The 17,928-nt window shown below is 51.0% G+C and overlaps 1 protein-coding gene across 3 annotated transcripts in view; it reads right to left on the bottom strand.

Annotated features, from left to right (window-relative positions):
* Positions 1-441: 441 nt before the first annotated feature.
* The window catches only part of UBASH3A (ubiquitin associated and SH3 domain containing A), a 45,305-nt gene continuing 27,818 nt past the window's right edge, over positions 442-17,928 (bottom strand). The window contains exons 8-14 of one of the 3 annotated variants that reach the window (XM_004062856.5): positions 17,623-17,722; positions 14,664-14,786; positions 12,039-12,131; positions 5,377-5,521; positions 4,555-4,661; positions 3,533-3,642; positions 442-1,120 (exon numbers count right to left, since the gene is read on the bottom strand). In XM_004062856.5, coding sequence (XP_004062904.1) covers positions 983-1,120; positions 3,533-3,642; positions 4,555-4,661; positions 5,377-5,521; positions 12,039-12,131; positions 14,664-14,786; positions 17,623-17,722 — 816 coding nt within the window. In that variant the 3' untranslated portion in view covers positions 442-982. The remainder of the gene's footprint in view (positions 1,121-3,532; positions 3,643-4,554; positions 4,662-5,376; positions 5,522-12,038; positions 12,132-14,663; positions 14,787-17,622; positions 17,723-17,928) is intronic. The other 2 variants (XM_004062857.5, XM_063702775.1) reach the window with 2 other exon arrangements.

Here is a 17,928-nt window from a genome sequence, read left to right as displayed (position 1 = left end):
AAAGGCAAGGATCCTCCCCTGGAGGCTCCAGAAGAAACATAGCCTGCTGAGAAAATGCCAACCTCCAGAACTGTAGGAGAGTCAGCGTGTGTGTGTGTGCATGTGAGCGTGTGTGTGCCTGTGTGTTTGTGTGTGTGCATTGCATGTGTATGCCTTTGTGTGCATGCGTCCATGTGTTTGTGTGTGCTCATGTGTGCATGTATGCATGCACGTGTTTATATGTGTATGTGTGTGTGCATGCTTGTGTACCTGCGTGCGTGTGCATGTGTGTGCACATGTGTATGTGCACGTGTTTGTGTGTCTGTGTGCATGCTCGTGTGTTCCTGTGTGTTTGTATGCATATGTGCATGTGTGTATGTGCCTGTGTGTGTGTGTGTGTGTGTGTGTAAAGTTTGTGTTCTTTCCATGACCCCCAGGTTTGTGGTCATTGGTTACAGCAACCACAGAGACATAGTAACATGAATGTTGACAGCACGGAGCAGCAACCCAGTTTTGATCTGGTAGATGGTTTTCTGGGATCATTTTATTGACTATTACACCTGTTTTAGCCCATGTGGATATGGCTAAAGAGTGATGGACGTAGAAAAAGAAAAAATGATTGGGAATTTAATGATTAGACCATGGAAAATGAAGTGGTTAGATCCTTCGTGTGTGGTGAGTCTTTAATTCCTGGAAGTTAGAGTCCCGGGCAGTTGTGTCCCCAGCTGCAGACACTCGGTGTACATGCTGCAGGGCGGCATCCTCACCCAGCCACCTGCCCCGTGCTCCCCGCAGCTGGGCTGGTGGACGATGGGTCCACAGATGGGAGTTACAAAGGCGAAAGCCGGAGGGAAATATTCCAGAATATAAAAGTGCGTCTTGTGCTTCTACAAATCACATTGGGTGAGAGACTAAGACGCCTCTGGAAACAGCAGCATCTCCCAGCCTCTGCACATGGTTTCTGCCTCTCCACTCTGAGGTTATGAGAACATCACCGTGGCTCTCAGTTGCCTGAGATCCAGTTCCTCCAGTTAAATGCTGCGTTCGCCCCGTGGGTCAGGGTCTTCACCGGTGGGTTCACCAACTCCCATTTTCCTTCCTCTTTATTTTCTTCACAGAAGCACATGCCCAGGGAAGGGATCTGGAACAGAGTTTTAAATCACTTGTTAATATCTTATAGCAAGTCCATCAATTTCAGACTAGCTCCAAAGCCAACTGTCAGGCACTCCTCTACTTTGGAGGGTCTGCAACTGCCCAGGCTGGCACTGCCACCATCGAATGGCACCAACATCTGCCCAGGCGGTGCCCCGTGGGGGATGTCCCCTAGCCAGGGGACACTGGGTAATTCTGGAGACATTTCTGATTGTCACAACTGAGGATGGAGGTGCTGCCGACACCTAGCAGGTAGAGGACCTACAAGGTGATACATCCTACAATGCGTAGAATGGCCCCCACCACAAAGGTCTGCAGGCTGAGGTGGAGATTGCCGTCCACCACTTAAGGAGTGACTCATATTCTCATATTCAGCATCACAAAAAGACACAGACATTGAGTTTTCAGACCCAAAAGAAAAGCACAAAGTGAACCTTTAGGCCTCCATCCCTTCCTCTGCGAAATGGATGTGCGGGAACAGAGCTTTGTGGTGAAGCCTTTTTTGTTTTTGTGTTTTCTTTTCTTTCTTTCCTTCCTCTTTCTAATGTCTAGAAATTCCTCAGGCAGATGAAATTTACAAAAATGCCAACTGGCAGGGGGGTCTGAGTGAGGCTGGTGTTGACTCTAGGGTGATTCTCTCCTCGTGCTTGTAGAGGCTGTGGGCGGGGGGTGGTGATGGGCTGGCCGGGGAGGGTCCTGAGTGCTCCCTTTCCAGCTGCCCTGATTTGGGGGCCCATCATTTGGTAGAGCCCCCTTTGTATTTTCTGATATGCATGAGCAAGTCCAGCTTATTTTGGGGTAGGGGCAGGGTGAACACCACGTGACCAGCATAAGAAAGTCCAGGAGTTTGGAAGTTCAAGATTGGCATCTATGGAAGGGGGTGAAGGGTCCAAGGAGCGGGTGGAGCTTTGGCCACAAAGGCTCATGGGTTTGAGGAACTGTCAGCAGCTGGTGTGTGCAGTGCTGCCACCCTTGGTTACGTGGACCCCCAGGAGTGCCTGGGGCTGGAGGCTTGGTATGTGTATATGGGACTGTGGGAAGGGGGGCAGGGACAGGAGGGATGCATCAGAGCACATGTGTGGGAGACCCATTTGCAGAAGCAAGAGCAACATTTTGGGAGCAGATGGTGCCGGGGCTGCCTTGGACAGTCCCCAGGAAAATCCATGCAGACCTCTACCAGTGTGGCCTAGGGGGGTTGAGCTGCCCTATTTGGACAACGCTCACCTGGTGGCTCAAGAATCCAGGGCGCTCGGAAATGTCTGGATCATAATTGGGACACACCACCCTGGATACATTTTGCAGGGGAAGCATGTTTCTACTCAGGTGCAGAGGAAAATGGAGCAAGAAAGGGAGATTCGGGTGTCTGATGCCTAATTGCTGAGTGACAATGACCCACGGCAGGCATGCTCTTCATGTGCGTAACCTCTCTTCCGGCTGCTGAGGCAGGCGTAGCTAGAGAGCTAAGCCCTCCTGCAGGCACCTGGCTGGTGTCACTGGGCTGGGCCTGGGAGTTGGGCTCCTCTGAAGCCCCCGACCTCTTGGGGGGACTCAGCAACCCCCACTCCTGCCCACAACTTATGGCAAACAAGCTGTGGCCAGTGTGATCCTGTGGCAGTGCTGTGTGAAGAAACCAGGTCAGGGCCTCAAGCACCTCCAATGACAGGCATTGTCTATGCTGCACGTGCTGCCTGGGCACTGACCAGTGGACTGATGAATTTCATAAAAAGGTCAGGACTGTGGCGAGTCTAGCCTTGAGTAGATCTGCAGGGAAGGGCTGGGACTGGGGTGGGATCTGCACTCCTGAGTTTGCCTGCCTCAATTCACCCATGGACTGGACATCACCCTCTGGCTTTGCTGAGTGATAATCAAGGTTGTCCAAGATGCCACGTGTGCGTTATCCTCTGTTTGTCATTCACAAGGCCCTTGCCAGCGCCTGAGCACTCTGGCAGCTACAACCAGCTCAAGCTTCTTCCATGCTGGGTGACTCCAAGGGCAAGAGGATCAAGGGGCTCCTTTTCATCCATCAGCCGCCCTGCCCCAGGTCCCCAGAAGAGGCCAGAATCGAGTCCCACAGTCGTTTCTTCCCTCCTCGTCTAAACTGCTTACTCCTTCCTGGACCGTCTGTTTTTCTACGAGAGCTGCAAGGGGTCATGGCATGAGCTGACTGGTAAAAAAGTTGGCAAGTGGCCAATGATGATGGGGTTGACTGACCTATCCACCAGCCCCAGCCGGAAGTCACCCTTCCCACAAGAGCAGGTGGGCACAGTCTCCGGGGGCACGTGGATCCTGGTGGCCCTGGGTCAGCCAGACGCTTGTTTTCATTCCGAGAATTGGATGTGATAAACCTGTGTCTTCGGGGTGCTTGATTTTGTGGCCCAAAGAGCCAAGAGTGGGCGCGTACCTTTCTCACGAGTTGGGCAAAATCCCCGCATTCCCGGGGCGGCAGCCCGAGCAGTGGCCGCGTGCAGGAGTCCAGAGTGGAGCCGTGACTCACAATTAGGATGACACCCGCTGTGGAAAACAAGAACACCTCCAGGTCAAAGCAGCCCCAGAGAGCACCTTTTATTAGACTGGGGTCCCCAAAGTGGTGGGGGCAGAGCTATCTCAGAGTGCCCCGAAGCCTGGCGAGACCCCCGGGCTAGAAGTAGTGTGGCTGGTAATGGCTTAGTGATGCCTGCGTCCCACCCTCGCTCGTGGATTCCTCTGCACGCAGCAGCTGCCCCCCAGCCTCAGGGAGGCCTAGGAAGTGAGCTGAGCCACCCCCCGTGCTCGCTGGCTGCCTGGGCCCTGTCAGCCACAGACTGGGATGTAGCGGTGGCTGACGCCCAAGCCAGACCTGATTCACTTTAGAAAGGTCAGCCGGTTGTTTCGTCACACGAGCCTGCTACGACTCCTGCTTTAGATACGAACACCTGGAGACCACAGGCCGAGTGGGTCTCCCTCAGGAGACACGCTTGTCCCTGCCAGCTCAGGGGAAGGTGTGGGAAGTGAGCGCTTCTGTGCATGCTTCATCCAGGACAAAGCAACATGGGAGGGTTAGGAGACCCGCGTGATGGGTCAGGGAAGGGGGCTCCACCTGGAAGTTGGTTGTTCTTTCTCTCTGTCTCTTTTGTTTCCCAGGAAGCTGACTCGAATCCCTTGGACATGGGTGGTTTGTGCTGACCCTGCTGGCCTGGGTCCCATCAGCACTCAGTCCCAGGATGGGGGGTCCCAGGGCCTGGGTGGCAGGGGAGTGTGTGTCTCTGCACCCAGAAACTGCAGCTGCAGCAGCAGTGATGAAAACTTTGTTGCTGGAGAATGGGGGCGGGAGCAGGCAGGGGAAGTAGGGGCATTCATAGGTTCAGAAAATTGGCCAATTTCCATCTCAGAGATAATTCCCCAAGCCCCAGGGGCTGTTCATACTGAGGATGGTGAGGCACTTACTGTCCTGCGGACAGGTGTTGACGATTTGCACCACGCTCGCCGTGCACCTGTCCACGTACTCCTGGTAGCTCTCGGCCGGCATGAGGGCGGACAGGGGAAACGCGGGCCTGGAAGGATGAGAAGGAGAGGCTGCTGCCCTGGCACTTTCGTAGGGATTAGGAAGGCTCAGCTGCAGTTAGCTGGGAAAGGAGAATGTTCTTCCAGGATGGCTCTGCCTCAAGGCAGGCTCATGGTCAACAGGGAGGCTCCAGTTTTGTGCTGAAAACTGGCAAAGCACTGACAGTCAATCTCCAGCACACATTCTTACTCAACACCAGGAGGGCTCTGTGATGGCAGAGTCAGACATGGGTGGAGAATGACAAAGACTCTCTCCTTGACTAAACTCCAGTCCAGCTCCTCTGAACCTTCTTCTCGATGAGGTCTTGACCCTTGGGCTTCTGTGTCTGTTCTTGCAGAGTGAGTTTAGCAAGAACCTCCTACCCTCGACATCTGATCAAGTTCCTTGTCGTCTACCACCCCCCAGGTGATGTCTGATCACCTTGGCCTGCCTTCAGCAAGAGTCCCCATTTAGGCCAGTTTAGCAAGAATGACCCACCTTCTCAGGAATTTTCCATCCACTGACCCCCACCCTGCTCTGTGGCTATAACTCCCCTCTTTTCCTTGTGTTAGGAGTTGAGCCCCACCTCTCTCCCCTGCTGCAAAACCCCACTGCAGTGGTCCCTCTTGAATAAAGTCTTTCTTACCATTTTAACAGTGTAATGAAATTTTTCTTTAACAATAACTGGAAAAGCCCCAGTGGCAGAGAACTTTAGAACAGCATACCTGTAATCAGTGTCAATGTTGAAATTTGCCTCTTTCAGCTCTTCCAGGCTCATGAGGGCTGGGGTGGTTTTGCCAGCTTCCCATTTTGTCCATTCAAAGATTCCAGGTTCCACTTGTATCTTGATTTTTTTCTCCAGTTTGAGTTCTGGATTCAACAGAATACAAGTGTTTATCATCCTCAACATCCACCCTGACTTTGCATAAATAAGTCTTCTTTTAGATCTCAGACCGTCACACACACGTCTAAATCATGCCTTTTAAACAGTGTGATTTTCTTCTTGGCAAATAACGTTCTGTGATTAGGCATAGCTGTGCTATTTCTGAAGTCAAAACTGATGAGCAGTGGGAAGGTATCAGAGGAGTGATGGCCCCCTGTGTGACAGGAAGGGCCAGAGTCTCCCAAGAGCTGGTGAGTGTCCCAGGCAGCAGGCTCATGCTGGGGCTCACCTGAGCACCCAGCACAGCTCCACCGTGAAACCAGCCCACCGGCTGCATCCTTCAACATGGCGGATCCAATGATCAATGGACAAGATGTGACCCATCACGAAGAATGTTGGCCTCATGAGGCACTTTCCTGATAAACACTTACACAGACGGGGCAAGAGGTAAAGAATGAAAGGAGCCATCTTCTGGAATATTCTGACTCCCTGCAACTCACATTTCCCAAGCATTTTATATTTTGATTAAAGGAAGAGCCATAAAGTAAGGCCATCTCTTTTTGAGTGGAAAAAAAGACCTGAATGTTTTCACTGGGAATGGAGAAGATGTCATTGAACTCAAATGCTGGACATAAAATCAGTTCCTCAAATGTGTTTTAGGTCCATGGAAGGAGCTCTTTCATCAGGCATGCTTAGAAAAGAGAGTTAAAGCAAGTTAATCAGGCCCCCAAGTCCTCCCCCATCAACCAGGCCCCCAAGTCCTCCTTCATCAACCAGACCTCCAAGTCCTCCCCCATCAACCAGGCTCCCGAGTCCTCCCCCATCAACCAGGCCCCCGAGTCCTCCCCCATCAACCAGGTCCCCGAGTCCTCCCCCATCAACCAGGCTCCCGAGTCCTCCCCCATCCAACCAGGCCCCTGAGTCCTCCTCCATCAACCAGGCCCCTGAGTCCTCCCCCATCAACCAGGCCCCCAAGTCCTCCTTCATCAACCAGGCCCCCGAGTCCTCCTTCATCAACCAGACCTCCAAGTCCTCCCCCATCAACCAGGCCCCCGAGTCCTCCCCCATCAACCAGGTCCCCGAGTCCTCCCCCATCAACCAGGCTCCCGAGTCCTCCCCCATCCAACCAGGCCCCTGAGTCCTCCTCCATCAACCAGGCCCCTGAGTCCTCCCCCATCAACCAGGCCCCCGAGTCCTCCCCCATCAACCAGGCCCCCGAGTCCTCCTTCATCAACCAGGCCCCCGAGTCCTCCCCCATCAACCAGGCCCCCGAGTCCTCCCCCATCAACCAGGCCCCCGAGTCCTCCCCCATCAACCAGGCTCCCGAGTCCTCCCCCATCAACCAGGCCCCCGAGTCCTCCTCCATCAACCAGGCCCCTGAGTCCTCCTCCATCAACCAGGCTCCCGAGTCCTCCCCCATCAACCAGGCCCCCGAGTCCTCCCCCATCAACCAGGCCCCCGAGTCCTCCTTCATCAACCAGGCCCCTGAGTCCTCCCCCATCAACCAGGTCCCCGAGTCCTCCCCCATCAACCAGGCCCCCGAGTCCTCCCCCATCCAACCAGGCCCCTGAGTCCTCCCCCATCCAACCAGGCCCCCGAGTCCTCTCCCATCAACCAGGTCCCCGAGTCCTCCCCCATCAACCAGGTCCCCGAGTCCTCCCCCATCAACCAGGCCCCCGAGTCCTCCCCCATCAACCAGGTCCCCGAGTCCTCCCCCATCAACCAGGCCCCCGAGTCCTCCTTCATCAACCAGGCCCCCGAGTCCTCCTCCATCAACCAGGTCCCCGAGTCCTCCCCCATCAACCAGGCTCCCGAGTCCTCCCCCATCAACCAGGCCCCCAAGTCCTCCTCCATCAACCAGGTCCCCGAGTCCTCCCCCATCAACCAGGCTCCCGAGTCCTCCCCCATCCAACCAGGCCCCTGAGTCCTCCTCCGTCAACCAGGCCCCTGAGTCCTCCCCCATCAACCAGGCTCCCGAGTCCTCCTTCATCAACCAGGCCCCCAAGTCCTCCATCAACCAGGCCCCCGAGTCCTCCCCCATCAACCAGGCCCCCGAGTCCTCCTTCATCAACCAGGCCCCCAAGTCCTCCATCAACCAGGCCCCCGAGTCCTCCCCCATCAACCGGGCCCCAAGTCCTCCCTGATTAACCAGGCCCCCGAAATCTCCCCCAAGCCTGTGAAGAGCTCATTTCCATTGTGAACAAATAAGATGAAGGAACAGTGTGAGAGCTTCCCAGACAGGTGTGGCCATGGGTCTCTTTCCTTTGAAGACCTCTTGCAGGCCAGTGTTTTGTGGACTTGGCTGTGAAATGGTTCATGTGGACATTCTCTGACATTGAATTTAAACAAAGTTGAGCACCTTAGCACCTCAGACACCATCTGATAAGCAGGTTGATCATGTCTGAGGCCTTGTAAAGAAGACTGGGTGTCCTTGTTTTTCTGAATTAACAGAGGATTTATAAACCCATGCCCTTGAAACAGGCATCATCATCATCACCATCATCATCTGCACTTAAAGGTCACTGAGAGATCACATTAAAGATTTTGACATTATTGCTGTCAAAAGACATTTTTGAAAGCTTTTTATATGCAAGTGACCCAAATAATAGAAGTCAAAAAATCCACCAAAAATGGGAATAAGTGTGTTAATGAGGAACCACGAACAATGACAAAAAAAAGATAAAATTATGAAAAGTGTTTTTAGTCAGTCGTATTCTTTTATTACAAAGGCTGGCCAAGAGATTCCTTTTTTATTCATTGTTGTTATCGTGGTGAGAGAGGTTGGGTAGGGAAAGAAAGACGAAGGTTTTCACTAGAAGGGAAACTTGCAGGCTGAGGCAGTAAAAGCCCCAGTGAGAGGAGACTGTTGTTGCTGGCCTGGCAGGCACAGGCGACCTGGGGACTCTCGCACGGCCTGCTAGTGGGCGGCCAGCCAGTGGCAGAAACCAAAGTAATTCTGAAACTTAGTGGAAGAACAGCAGCATCTTAGGTGGTTTCGAACAAAATGCGCTCATTGAGTGGTGGGGTGCAAAGACCAGGGACAGGGGAGAAGAGGGGAAACTGAGGCACAGGCCTGTCCCCTCTTGTCATATATTTGTGTGCATTTCTTGCTTGGTTCACATCTTATGATTATAGGTGTTTGGTTAATTATAAATACATTGATCCTAAACAACCCGGGATGAAATTGCTATATATCAATTTTGCTTTATTCCATCATAGTTGTTAAGAGCCACCCTCACACTGAAGGGTCCCCAGATACTCGGAGACCCTGCCCCTTCACATTTCTGATCTTGCCACCCTCGTCCCTCCCAAAGCGCAGAGCTGGAGAGGCCACGTCCTGTTTCTCAGGCCTTCCTGAAAACACGAAGGTGGGACCTGCTGCTGTGAGCATGGGAACAGGGAGAGGCGGACATCGCGGGACCCTGTCACCTGGGCTGGGGTCAAGGCTCTCAAAGATCACAGTCCCCTCCTCTGCGGTCTGTGACTCGGCCCCCAAGTGAAACCCCAAGGGGTGTATGTGGTGTGTGTGTTGTGTGTGTGGGTGTGTGTTGTGTGTGTGGTGTGTGGGTGTGTGTGGGTGTAGGTGGCATGTGGTGTGTAGTGTGTGGTGTGGTGTGTGGTATCTGTTGTGTGTGAGTGTGTGTGGGGTGTGGGGTGTGTGTGGCACGTGGTGTGTGTGTGGATGTGTGGTGTGTGTCATGTGTGTGGTGTGTGTATGTGTGTGGTGTGTGGTGTGTGTGGTGTGTGTGTTCAGTGTGTTGTATGTTATGTGTGTGGTGTGTGTGTTGTGTGTTGTGTGTGGGTGTAGGTGGTGTGTGTGTTGTGTGTTGTGTGTGAGGTGTGTGGTGTGTATTGTATGGTGTCTGGTGTGTATTTATGTGGTGTATGTGGTGTGTGTGTTGTGTGTGTGGGTGTGTGTTGTGTGTGTGGTGTGTGGGTGTGTGTGGGTGTAGGTGGTGTGTGGTGTGTAGTGTGTGGTGTGGTGTGTGTTTGTGGTGTGTGTGTGGTGTGTGGTATGTGTTGTGTGTGTTGTGTGTGGGTGTGTGTGCGGTGTGGGGTGTGTGTGGCATGTGGTGTGTGTGTGGATGTGTGGTGTGTGTATGTGTGTGGTGTGTGTGAGGTGTGTGGTGTGTGTGGTGTGTGTTCAGTGTGTTGTATGTTATGTGTGTGGTGTGTGTGTGTGTTGTGTGTGGGTGTAGGTGGTGTGTGTGGTGTGTGGTGTGTGTGGTGTGTGGTATGTATGTGTAGTGTGTGTGAGTGTGTGTGGTGTGTGTGGGTGTGTGTGGTGTGTGGGTGTGCACGGTGTGTGTGTGGGTGTGTGTGGTGTGTGTGGGTGTGTGTGGTGTGTGGGTGTGCACGGTGTGTGTGTGGGTGTGTGTAGTGTGTGTGTGGCGTGTGGTGTGTGTGTGGTGTGTGTGGATGTGTGTGCTGTGTGGTATGTGTATGTGCATGCCAGCGTTGTGAGGAGAGACAAGGATTGTGGAAGCCTTGCTTGCCCTCGGGTGGAGCTGCCTCTGGCCTCTGGCTACACTGCCGTCAGGCCTTGGGGATTTGCAAGTCCTTTGGTGGTTTGGTCAAAGAAGCTGATATTGTTCTTTGATCTTCATCTGGCTCATTGAGAGCCCAGAGGTGCCGTGATGCAATCAACATGGGAACCTCCAAGGCAAAGTGAAGTAAGTCTGCATTTCTGTCTTGTGACCTGAGATGCCGTGCAGAGGGGTGGGGTCCTGTACCACAGTTGGGTGGGAAATGAAAGGATGAAGCTGCAAGACTGAGGCGGGCAGAAAGTGTCTCGAAATTTTTACGTGTGTGGAAGGTGGATCATGGATGCTCCATGCTGATAAAATGGATTTCTGTGCCTCGTGAAACTAGGACTGGACTATGGGATGGAAAGTTCATGAGAGCACAGGACAGGAATGATGAGCCTGAGAGGCTCCAGGGTGAAGCCAGGTCCGCTCCTGGCTGGGGCTTCCTGGGCATCTGGATTTGAAGGTGCTCTGAGGGAGCGTCTCTGACGGGGTAGAGGGGATCTGAGGACATGGGAACCGGCAATGCACATGTGTACATTGAATCCACTGCTGTCCCAACAACTCCTCCTGTGAAGGGCCCGGCCCCTTGTGGCCCCAGCTCTGATGTGGCCCCATGTGCAAGTCCCGGCAAGACCACCATCTGCGGGATGGCTCCTCCATGGCCCCTCCATTCCTGCCCCACTCCTGCAGGACATGGCCTCCTCCCTGCCTTGAGCATCCATTCCTTCCACCTGGGACTTGTCATTCTAGCCACTGTAGCCCCGCCATGGTGCAGTGCCAAACTCTGCTGTCTCCAAGCAGCCCCCCTCGTGGACCTTGAGCCTCACTCAGATCACCTCCTTTCTCCTGCACTCACCTCCCCCGTGCTCGGCCTCCTAGCTGACCCAGCTGAAAGTCCATGGGCACGGTCACCCCCTCACTATGCCCTCAAGTCTTCCCGTCCCCTTTGGCTCCACCGTACTCACAGCTCAACCCTGCCCTTAGCTGCATCCCACTCTCCATCCACCTACTCCCGGTCTAAGCTGGAAGAGACCCCCTAGCCCGGCTGATGCATCTCCATTTAAACTCATACTGATGAAGTGTGGGTGGGCTCTGAGTGCTGCCCAGCGGTCACTCTGCATCTCCCAGCCCATGTCCTGGGCCCTTCTGCCTGACAGCCATTCATACCTTCGGCGCACCCCAAACTTCCCACAGTCCCTGCCCCCACTTTCCGCTGGTGGCCTGACTTCCTAGGTCTCTGAGAAAGTCGAGGCAAGCCCTGTCCCCCACATTTGCCCTCCTGCTGCATCTGCGTCTGGGTGCTCTGCCCTCTCCCTTATCACCATGGAGGCGACATGCCCTCTCGCATGTCACCCATGCTCCTGGCCACGGCCAGTCCCTGCCTGGGGACCGAGATCTTATCCCTCTTCCCAGACAAAGAGGAGCAGGACAGGGTTCAGGCTGAAGGCAGAGCCCAGGCCTCTGGGACAAGCTGCTCTCCTATGGGCAGGAACTTTCTTCTTCCCATAGATGGGAGCTGCAGAAGGGTCTGCCCAGGACTTCCTGACACACATCAGCCCTTGAGGACGCTGGACAGCTCCACTGGCCCAGTGCATTGCCCTGGGAAGGGTCATGCAATTCAGACTTACAAGGAAACGTAGCAGTTCCCAGCTCTCAAGGTTTTCGAATGCCGCTTTCCAGGTGTATTTTAAAAATGCCTAGCTGATGGAGGCCAAAGAGAAATGGTATGAGGACAGGCCCTGGCATTTAGCTACACCAGCCCCTACTGGTCTGACGGTCCTGGTATTCCAGACACACTCACGGACGCAGCATGCCTGCCAGCATCCTTGGAGGGCTGGCTCATACTTGCCTGACGACTTTGGTGTGGGCATTCATTGCCAGTCATCCAATTCCACCTCCACTCCCTTCCCACTCCCCTTGGAGAATAGCCCCAAGGTCAGGGCAGTAGGAGAGGCTCACCGAGGTTCTCACTGACCTTCCAGGATGAGTTTGGCCGTCTGCACACAGCGGAGGGCCGGGGAGGCAAACACAGAGCTGATTCTGATACCACTGTCCAGTAGCGCGTCCCCTGGAAAATAGTGAAAAAGGCAGAAAATGCCCCTTCATAATTCTAGCCTCTGATGGCAGATTAGCCATGTGCTCCCTGTGGTAGGCAGGATCCTCAAAGGGCCCCGGGTTTCCACCCCCTGGTGTGACACACCCTGCACAGCCTCCAAGTATGGGTGGAACCCATGAACAGAATGATCTGTTGCTCCTGGGACCATTACATCCTATGGCAGAAGGGAAGGGATCCAAGGTGGGGCTGACAAGTTGGTGAGCCCATTAAAAGCAGTGATTATCTCCAGCCAGTCATGGAAAAAAGTCAGAGAAGTGTGAAGTGAGAAGGATTCAGCAAAACATTCTCCATTGCTGGCTGCAAAGATGGAGGGGACCACATGGCAAGGAATGTGGGCAGCCTCTACTAGGGCTGGGAGTAGCCCCCAGCTAACAGCCAGCAAGGAATGGACCTCAGTCCTCCCACTGCGAGGATCTGAATTTGGCCAACAGCAGAATGCGCCTGGAAGGAGACTTGAGCTCCCAATGAAAACTCAGCCCAGCAGAGACCTTGACTTCAGGCTTTAAGACCTTCAGCAGAGAAGCAGCCTCGTGGGCCTTGGCTTTGGATCTGCACCACTGTGAGCTCAAAAATGGGCGGGGCTTCACATTTGTGGTCGTTTGAGAAAACTCAAGACCCACTGAAGCTCGTGGAAGGACAAGCCTGTACTCTGCCTTTCCCCCTGTGATATTGGAAGCCCTGCTCTCAGGGAAATATGGGAGTCCCTACAGCACAAAAATTGCACAGCCTGAAAGCTGATGAGCGAGGTTTCAGTGGAGGCTCTTCTAGGTTGAACTGTATCCCCACCCTTGAAAAACATGTTAGAGTCCTCACCCTTGGTGCCTTAGAATGTGACTCATTTGGAAACAGGATTTTTACAGAGTGATAAGTTAAAATAAGGGTGTGCACCTCAATCAATTAAATTAGGGTGGGCTCTAATCCAGTGTGATAGTGCCCTTCTAAAAGAGGAAATCTGTGCTCAGAGACATGCAGAGAAGAGGAAGACAGAAAACGTCACCTGCAAGCCAGGGACAGAGGCCTGGGATCACCATCTCCTCCCGACTCAGTGTCCTGGGAGCTCACACTGGGAGTCTGGAATCAGCTGTCGGGGAGTGCAGTATTCTCACCACTGCACTCAGCAAGTGCTATAACTCTGTGACTCTAACTCTATAACTCTATAATTAACTCTATAACTCTATGACTCTATGACTTTATAACTCTATAACTCTATGACTCTATAATTCTATAACTCTAATTCTATAACTCTATGACTCTATAGCTCTATAACTAACTCTATAACTCTATGACTCTATAGCTCTATAACTCTATAACTAACTCTATAACTCTATAACTCTATGACTCTATAACTCTATAACTCTATGACTCTAACTCTACAATTAACTCTATAAATCTATGACTCTATAACTCTATGACTCTGTAACTCTAACTCTATAATTTTATGACTCTATAACTCTGTAACTCTATGACTCTATAACTCTAACTCTATAACTCTATGACTCTATAACTCTATAACTAACTCTATAATTCTATGACTCTATAACTCTATAACTCTACAACTCTATGACTCTATAACTCTATAACTAACTCTATAACTCTATAAATGTATGACTCTATAACTCTATAACTAACTCTATAATTCTATAACTCTATAACAACTCTATAACTCTAACTCTGTAACTCCATAACTCTAACTCTATAACTCTATAACTCCATAACTCTAACTCTATAACTCTATTACTCTATAACTCCATAACTCTAACTCTATAACTCTATGACTCTATAACTCTATAACTCTATGACTCTATAACTCTATGATTCTAACTCTATAACTAACTCTATAACTCCATGACTCTATAACTCTATAACTAACTCTATAACTCGGACTTCCCACCCTGCCTGGAGCAGGTGGGTAAACATTTCTGAGCACACCTCTGAGTGGGGCCCTGGGCGAGTGGGCCGTGGGGGTCTCTGCAGTTAACCATTGGTGTAACTTGCTTCTCTGGATTCCATTTTCTGAATTTAGGAAATGAAGACTCGATGAACTCAATGGTCTCTTCTGTTTACATAAACTCAGTCACGTAGAAGCAGAACCACCAGACATGAAACAAAAGCCCAAAGTGACAGATTTTGAAATAAAACCAACGAATGAGAGGATGTGGTTTTCCATTTGTAAAGTGAGCTCCTTGGAGCTCCTTGGTTGTTGATTTTTCCTCCCCTCTCTTGTTCTTTCCATGCCTTTCTTTCATTCCTGCCAACTTCCTGAATCATCCATTCCTAGATCAAACCTCTACATTGCCACTTTCTTGCTGTGTGACCTTGGGAAAGTTGCTTAACCTCTCTTTGCCCCAGCCTCCTCTGCAGACTGGAGACAAAGCTAACACTGTATCAAAGGGTGTGTAGCTAGGGCTCAGGCTGGATGCCTGCTAGCCATAATCATTGTTGCTGTTATTGTTACCTTTCCTACTAGACAGCCCTCAAACATACCTGCAATTCTGGACTGGAAAATGCCACACGATGATAATGGGGGATCGTTTTCAAAGTCTTTGATCCCACGACTCCGTCTGGGCAGACTGCAGGGGAAATTCAGGTCTGGCCTGTAGTATTTCCCTGAAGTATAAATAAGCATCAGACGTTCAGTTTCATCAAGTTAGTACAGATTTGTTCCACAAAACTCCCAAGACCAAGACCCACGCTAACAGCAATGTTATTATGGAAATTATTGTCAACTGTGTTGTTTCTGAACATGCTCTGCAACGTGGCTTCAATTTGAGAAGAAAGTGCTGCTCGGCTGTGCACACAACATTTTCTCAAATGCAGAAAACTTAGGTTTCAGCCCCAGGAACTATGCAACCCTCTTTGTCCTCCCAAAATGCCCCATGAAGATTCACTCTTACATTTTCCTGATAAAGAACCTGATAAAGTGTCTCTATGACTAGTTTAGTGTAACTCGGTAAGAATCTGAAGTTGGCATCAATGATCCATCCCCCTAGCTTTAAACGTATCCTTCTTGCTCAGGGGACAGAGTGCTTGAGCTGGAGATGCCTGTATTGTGCATTCTTTAGTCAATTGCTTGAAGCCAGGCTGGAAGTCAGGTGGGCTCACTGGGACTGTCTCCCACCAGAGGCTGCCCGGTGCCAGGGTTCGCGTGGAGTTTGACCTTGAGTTCTAAGATCTGACAGTCTGGTAGCAAATCCTGGCATCACCATCTCCTCACTGTGCAGCCAGAAACAAATGACTTCCTCTCTCTTATCAGTAAAAAACAGGGAAAGAGTAGCGATTGCGAGGTGTCAGTGAGGTAACACCCATAGTCCAGCGTCTGACTCAAGAGGGAGTGGTCAACAAGTCGGGGCACTGGTCTCATGTCACCACGTCAGGATGACTGATTATCCTCACACAGGACACCACGACACACTGCTCCCTCCAGTGCACTCTGGTTTGCCTTCACATTCTCCAAAGGGATCCCAAGCCTCCTGGCTATTAGGAGGTTCCAGCAGCCACACTGACCTTCCTGAGACCTGCTCTGCCATACATAGCAGGCCCTGCCCTTTGCACCCTGGAATATGCCAGGCCCCTTCATCCTGGCCCACAGCCTTGCACAAACCTAGAGTCAGGGGGCAGTGGGGGGCAGCAGGGGTCAGCGGGGGACAATTTTTCATGCCTGTGTTTTAGTTTCCATATAGGAGTTTTCTGAAGACTCCCTGCCTGGGATTTCCATGGGCAGAGACTCTTGTCTGAACCCTGCATTTTAGAGGTGTTTATTCAATGCCAACATTAGCTCTTGGGAAAGGCAGTTTTAAAATCAGAGAGAAAGTCCATCAATTTCATTGTGTTCTCAAAGGCATCTGTGATCCCCCTCTAAAATGTCAAGACACTCCATTTAGGTATTTTGCTGTCATTGACACTTCAGCTGTGATCACTCTGGGGGCAGAGGGCAGAGCTCAGGAGAGGACAAGGATGTGGGGCAAGGTCAGGTCCTGATGGGAGCAGAGTCTGTGTGGAATATGGGGTGAGGTGAGGGGCCCTGTGAGGATGTGGGTGCCTGGGCCAAAAGTGAGCTGAGCTGGGGAGAGGCCAGTAGAGCCCCCCAAATCTCTCTTGTGTCCCCTGAGGTTGGTCACCTTGGGGGAGGACGTGGCTATACCTCCTTGTGATTTATTAAACCCTGCAATATACAAAATTCAGACAAACTAGATGTAATTCTTCACTTTATCAAGGGCCTCTCTATCTTGGGAAAAGATCCACCAGGAGTTTCCTTTCAGATGGGGATTTCCAGTGCCTTTAAAATATTTTCCCTTATAAGTGACTTGATCTTTTGTCCAGATGACCAAATATTTTTTCTTTTTCTATGAAGTTCAATAACTATTTTTGGTGTTGATTGTTTTGTATTGGTTCTCCCCACCATGGACAAGGTGTGTCAGTTCAATCTATAGCTTCAGTAATTCAATAGCTAAAAAAACTGTTTTATTGAAAAAAAGTTTCTTATATGTTTGTTAATGCATCCTGATAGCCACCTATTGTCTTATTGTTGCTTTAAGCTCTTGTATCTTTACTTGATCTTGTTTTATAGAGGTGACCATATTATTAGCTCTGTGAGTTCTTGGAAATACATTTGATCATGATGTTATCTGCTCAGAATCTTTTCTGGTGTGTGATTGTCATCTGCCAATGGTTTTCCCTACTCATTTCCCACTTTCTTGGGTCTGCTGGGCTTCTGGAGGGGGATCCAAAAAGGGTTCGGCTAACCTAGCAACTGTGAATTGATTTTGTTACTATGTTCAATGCCTTAATTTATGTAATGGGTCATGGCTTAGAAATTGTGACACTACAGGCTTCCTATTAGGAGATTAACATTGATGTGGACATTGATCATCAATACAGAGGTTGGCTTGTGGGTATGTGTATTTATAAGCACAATTCTTACTTCCTGGCATTCAGAGGAGAAAAGCTGGGGTGTGCAAGAGGCATGTCCAAGAATACGTCCATCTGTTAAGCAGCATAGCCAAAAATTACATCAGTTAAGATTAGGTTGGAGAGGTTCAGAGATGAGACTGAGAGGTACAGCATGTGCCAGAAGTGGCATGGTCAGAGACCACAGGTCGGGGTGCATGCACTAACAAAATGACATACCTATGCTGCTGGGATGAAAAGACCTGTCCAAGCATTCACACTAGCGGAACTGCTTCCTATGGAGAACCATTCCTCCATGATCCACAGAGAAGTTGATGGAAGATTCTTACAGACAACACAGACACTCAAATGCATACATGGAACACCCCTGGAGGAAGATGTAGCAGGCACGTTTTCCACATATACAGTCTACACATGGTCATTCTACGGAATGGTGCCTCAGGTGATCTGGTGCCATGTAAGGTTATTGAGAAGGAGATCTCATTGGTTAGATCTACAGTGTTTCTGTCCGTAGACCCACCTGAGTGTGACCTACCATCAGGAGTGGAGCACTGCTGCAGCCATGCCTTCCCGAAGATCTGATCCACTCTCTCCCCGTGGCGAACCACCAGCACGCTCTTCCTTGCAACGGTGGCCTGGGGGGTGGGGCAGGAAGCAAGGCACATGCAGTTTAACATCCAACTCACCGGACTTGCACCAACGGCAGCTCTCCCAGTCACCCAGCAACTGCGAGGGAATATTTTCCTTCGTTAGTCAATAGCTCAGCCCATTTTGCCCAAATCATTAGAATGAAAGAGTACATGAAATTGGCAATCTCTTCAATTTCTTCCAGTGTTTTATT

This window comes from Gorilla gorilla, chromosome 22 (assembly GCF_029281585.2).
Source record: "Gorilla gorilla gorilla isolate KB3781 chromosome 22, NHGRI_mGorGor1-v2.1_pri, whole genome shotgun sequence".
In the NCBI taxonomy this organism is placed as follows: domain Eukaryota; kingdom Metazoa; phylum Chordata; class Mammalia; order Primates; family Hominidae; genus Gorilla; species Gorilla gorilla.
The sequence above is the reverse complement of the archived record's forward strand: the minus strand, read 5'-3'. Positions and strand labels throughout refer to the sequence as shown.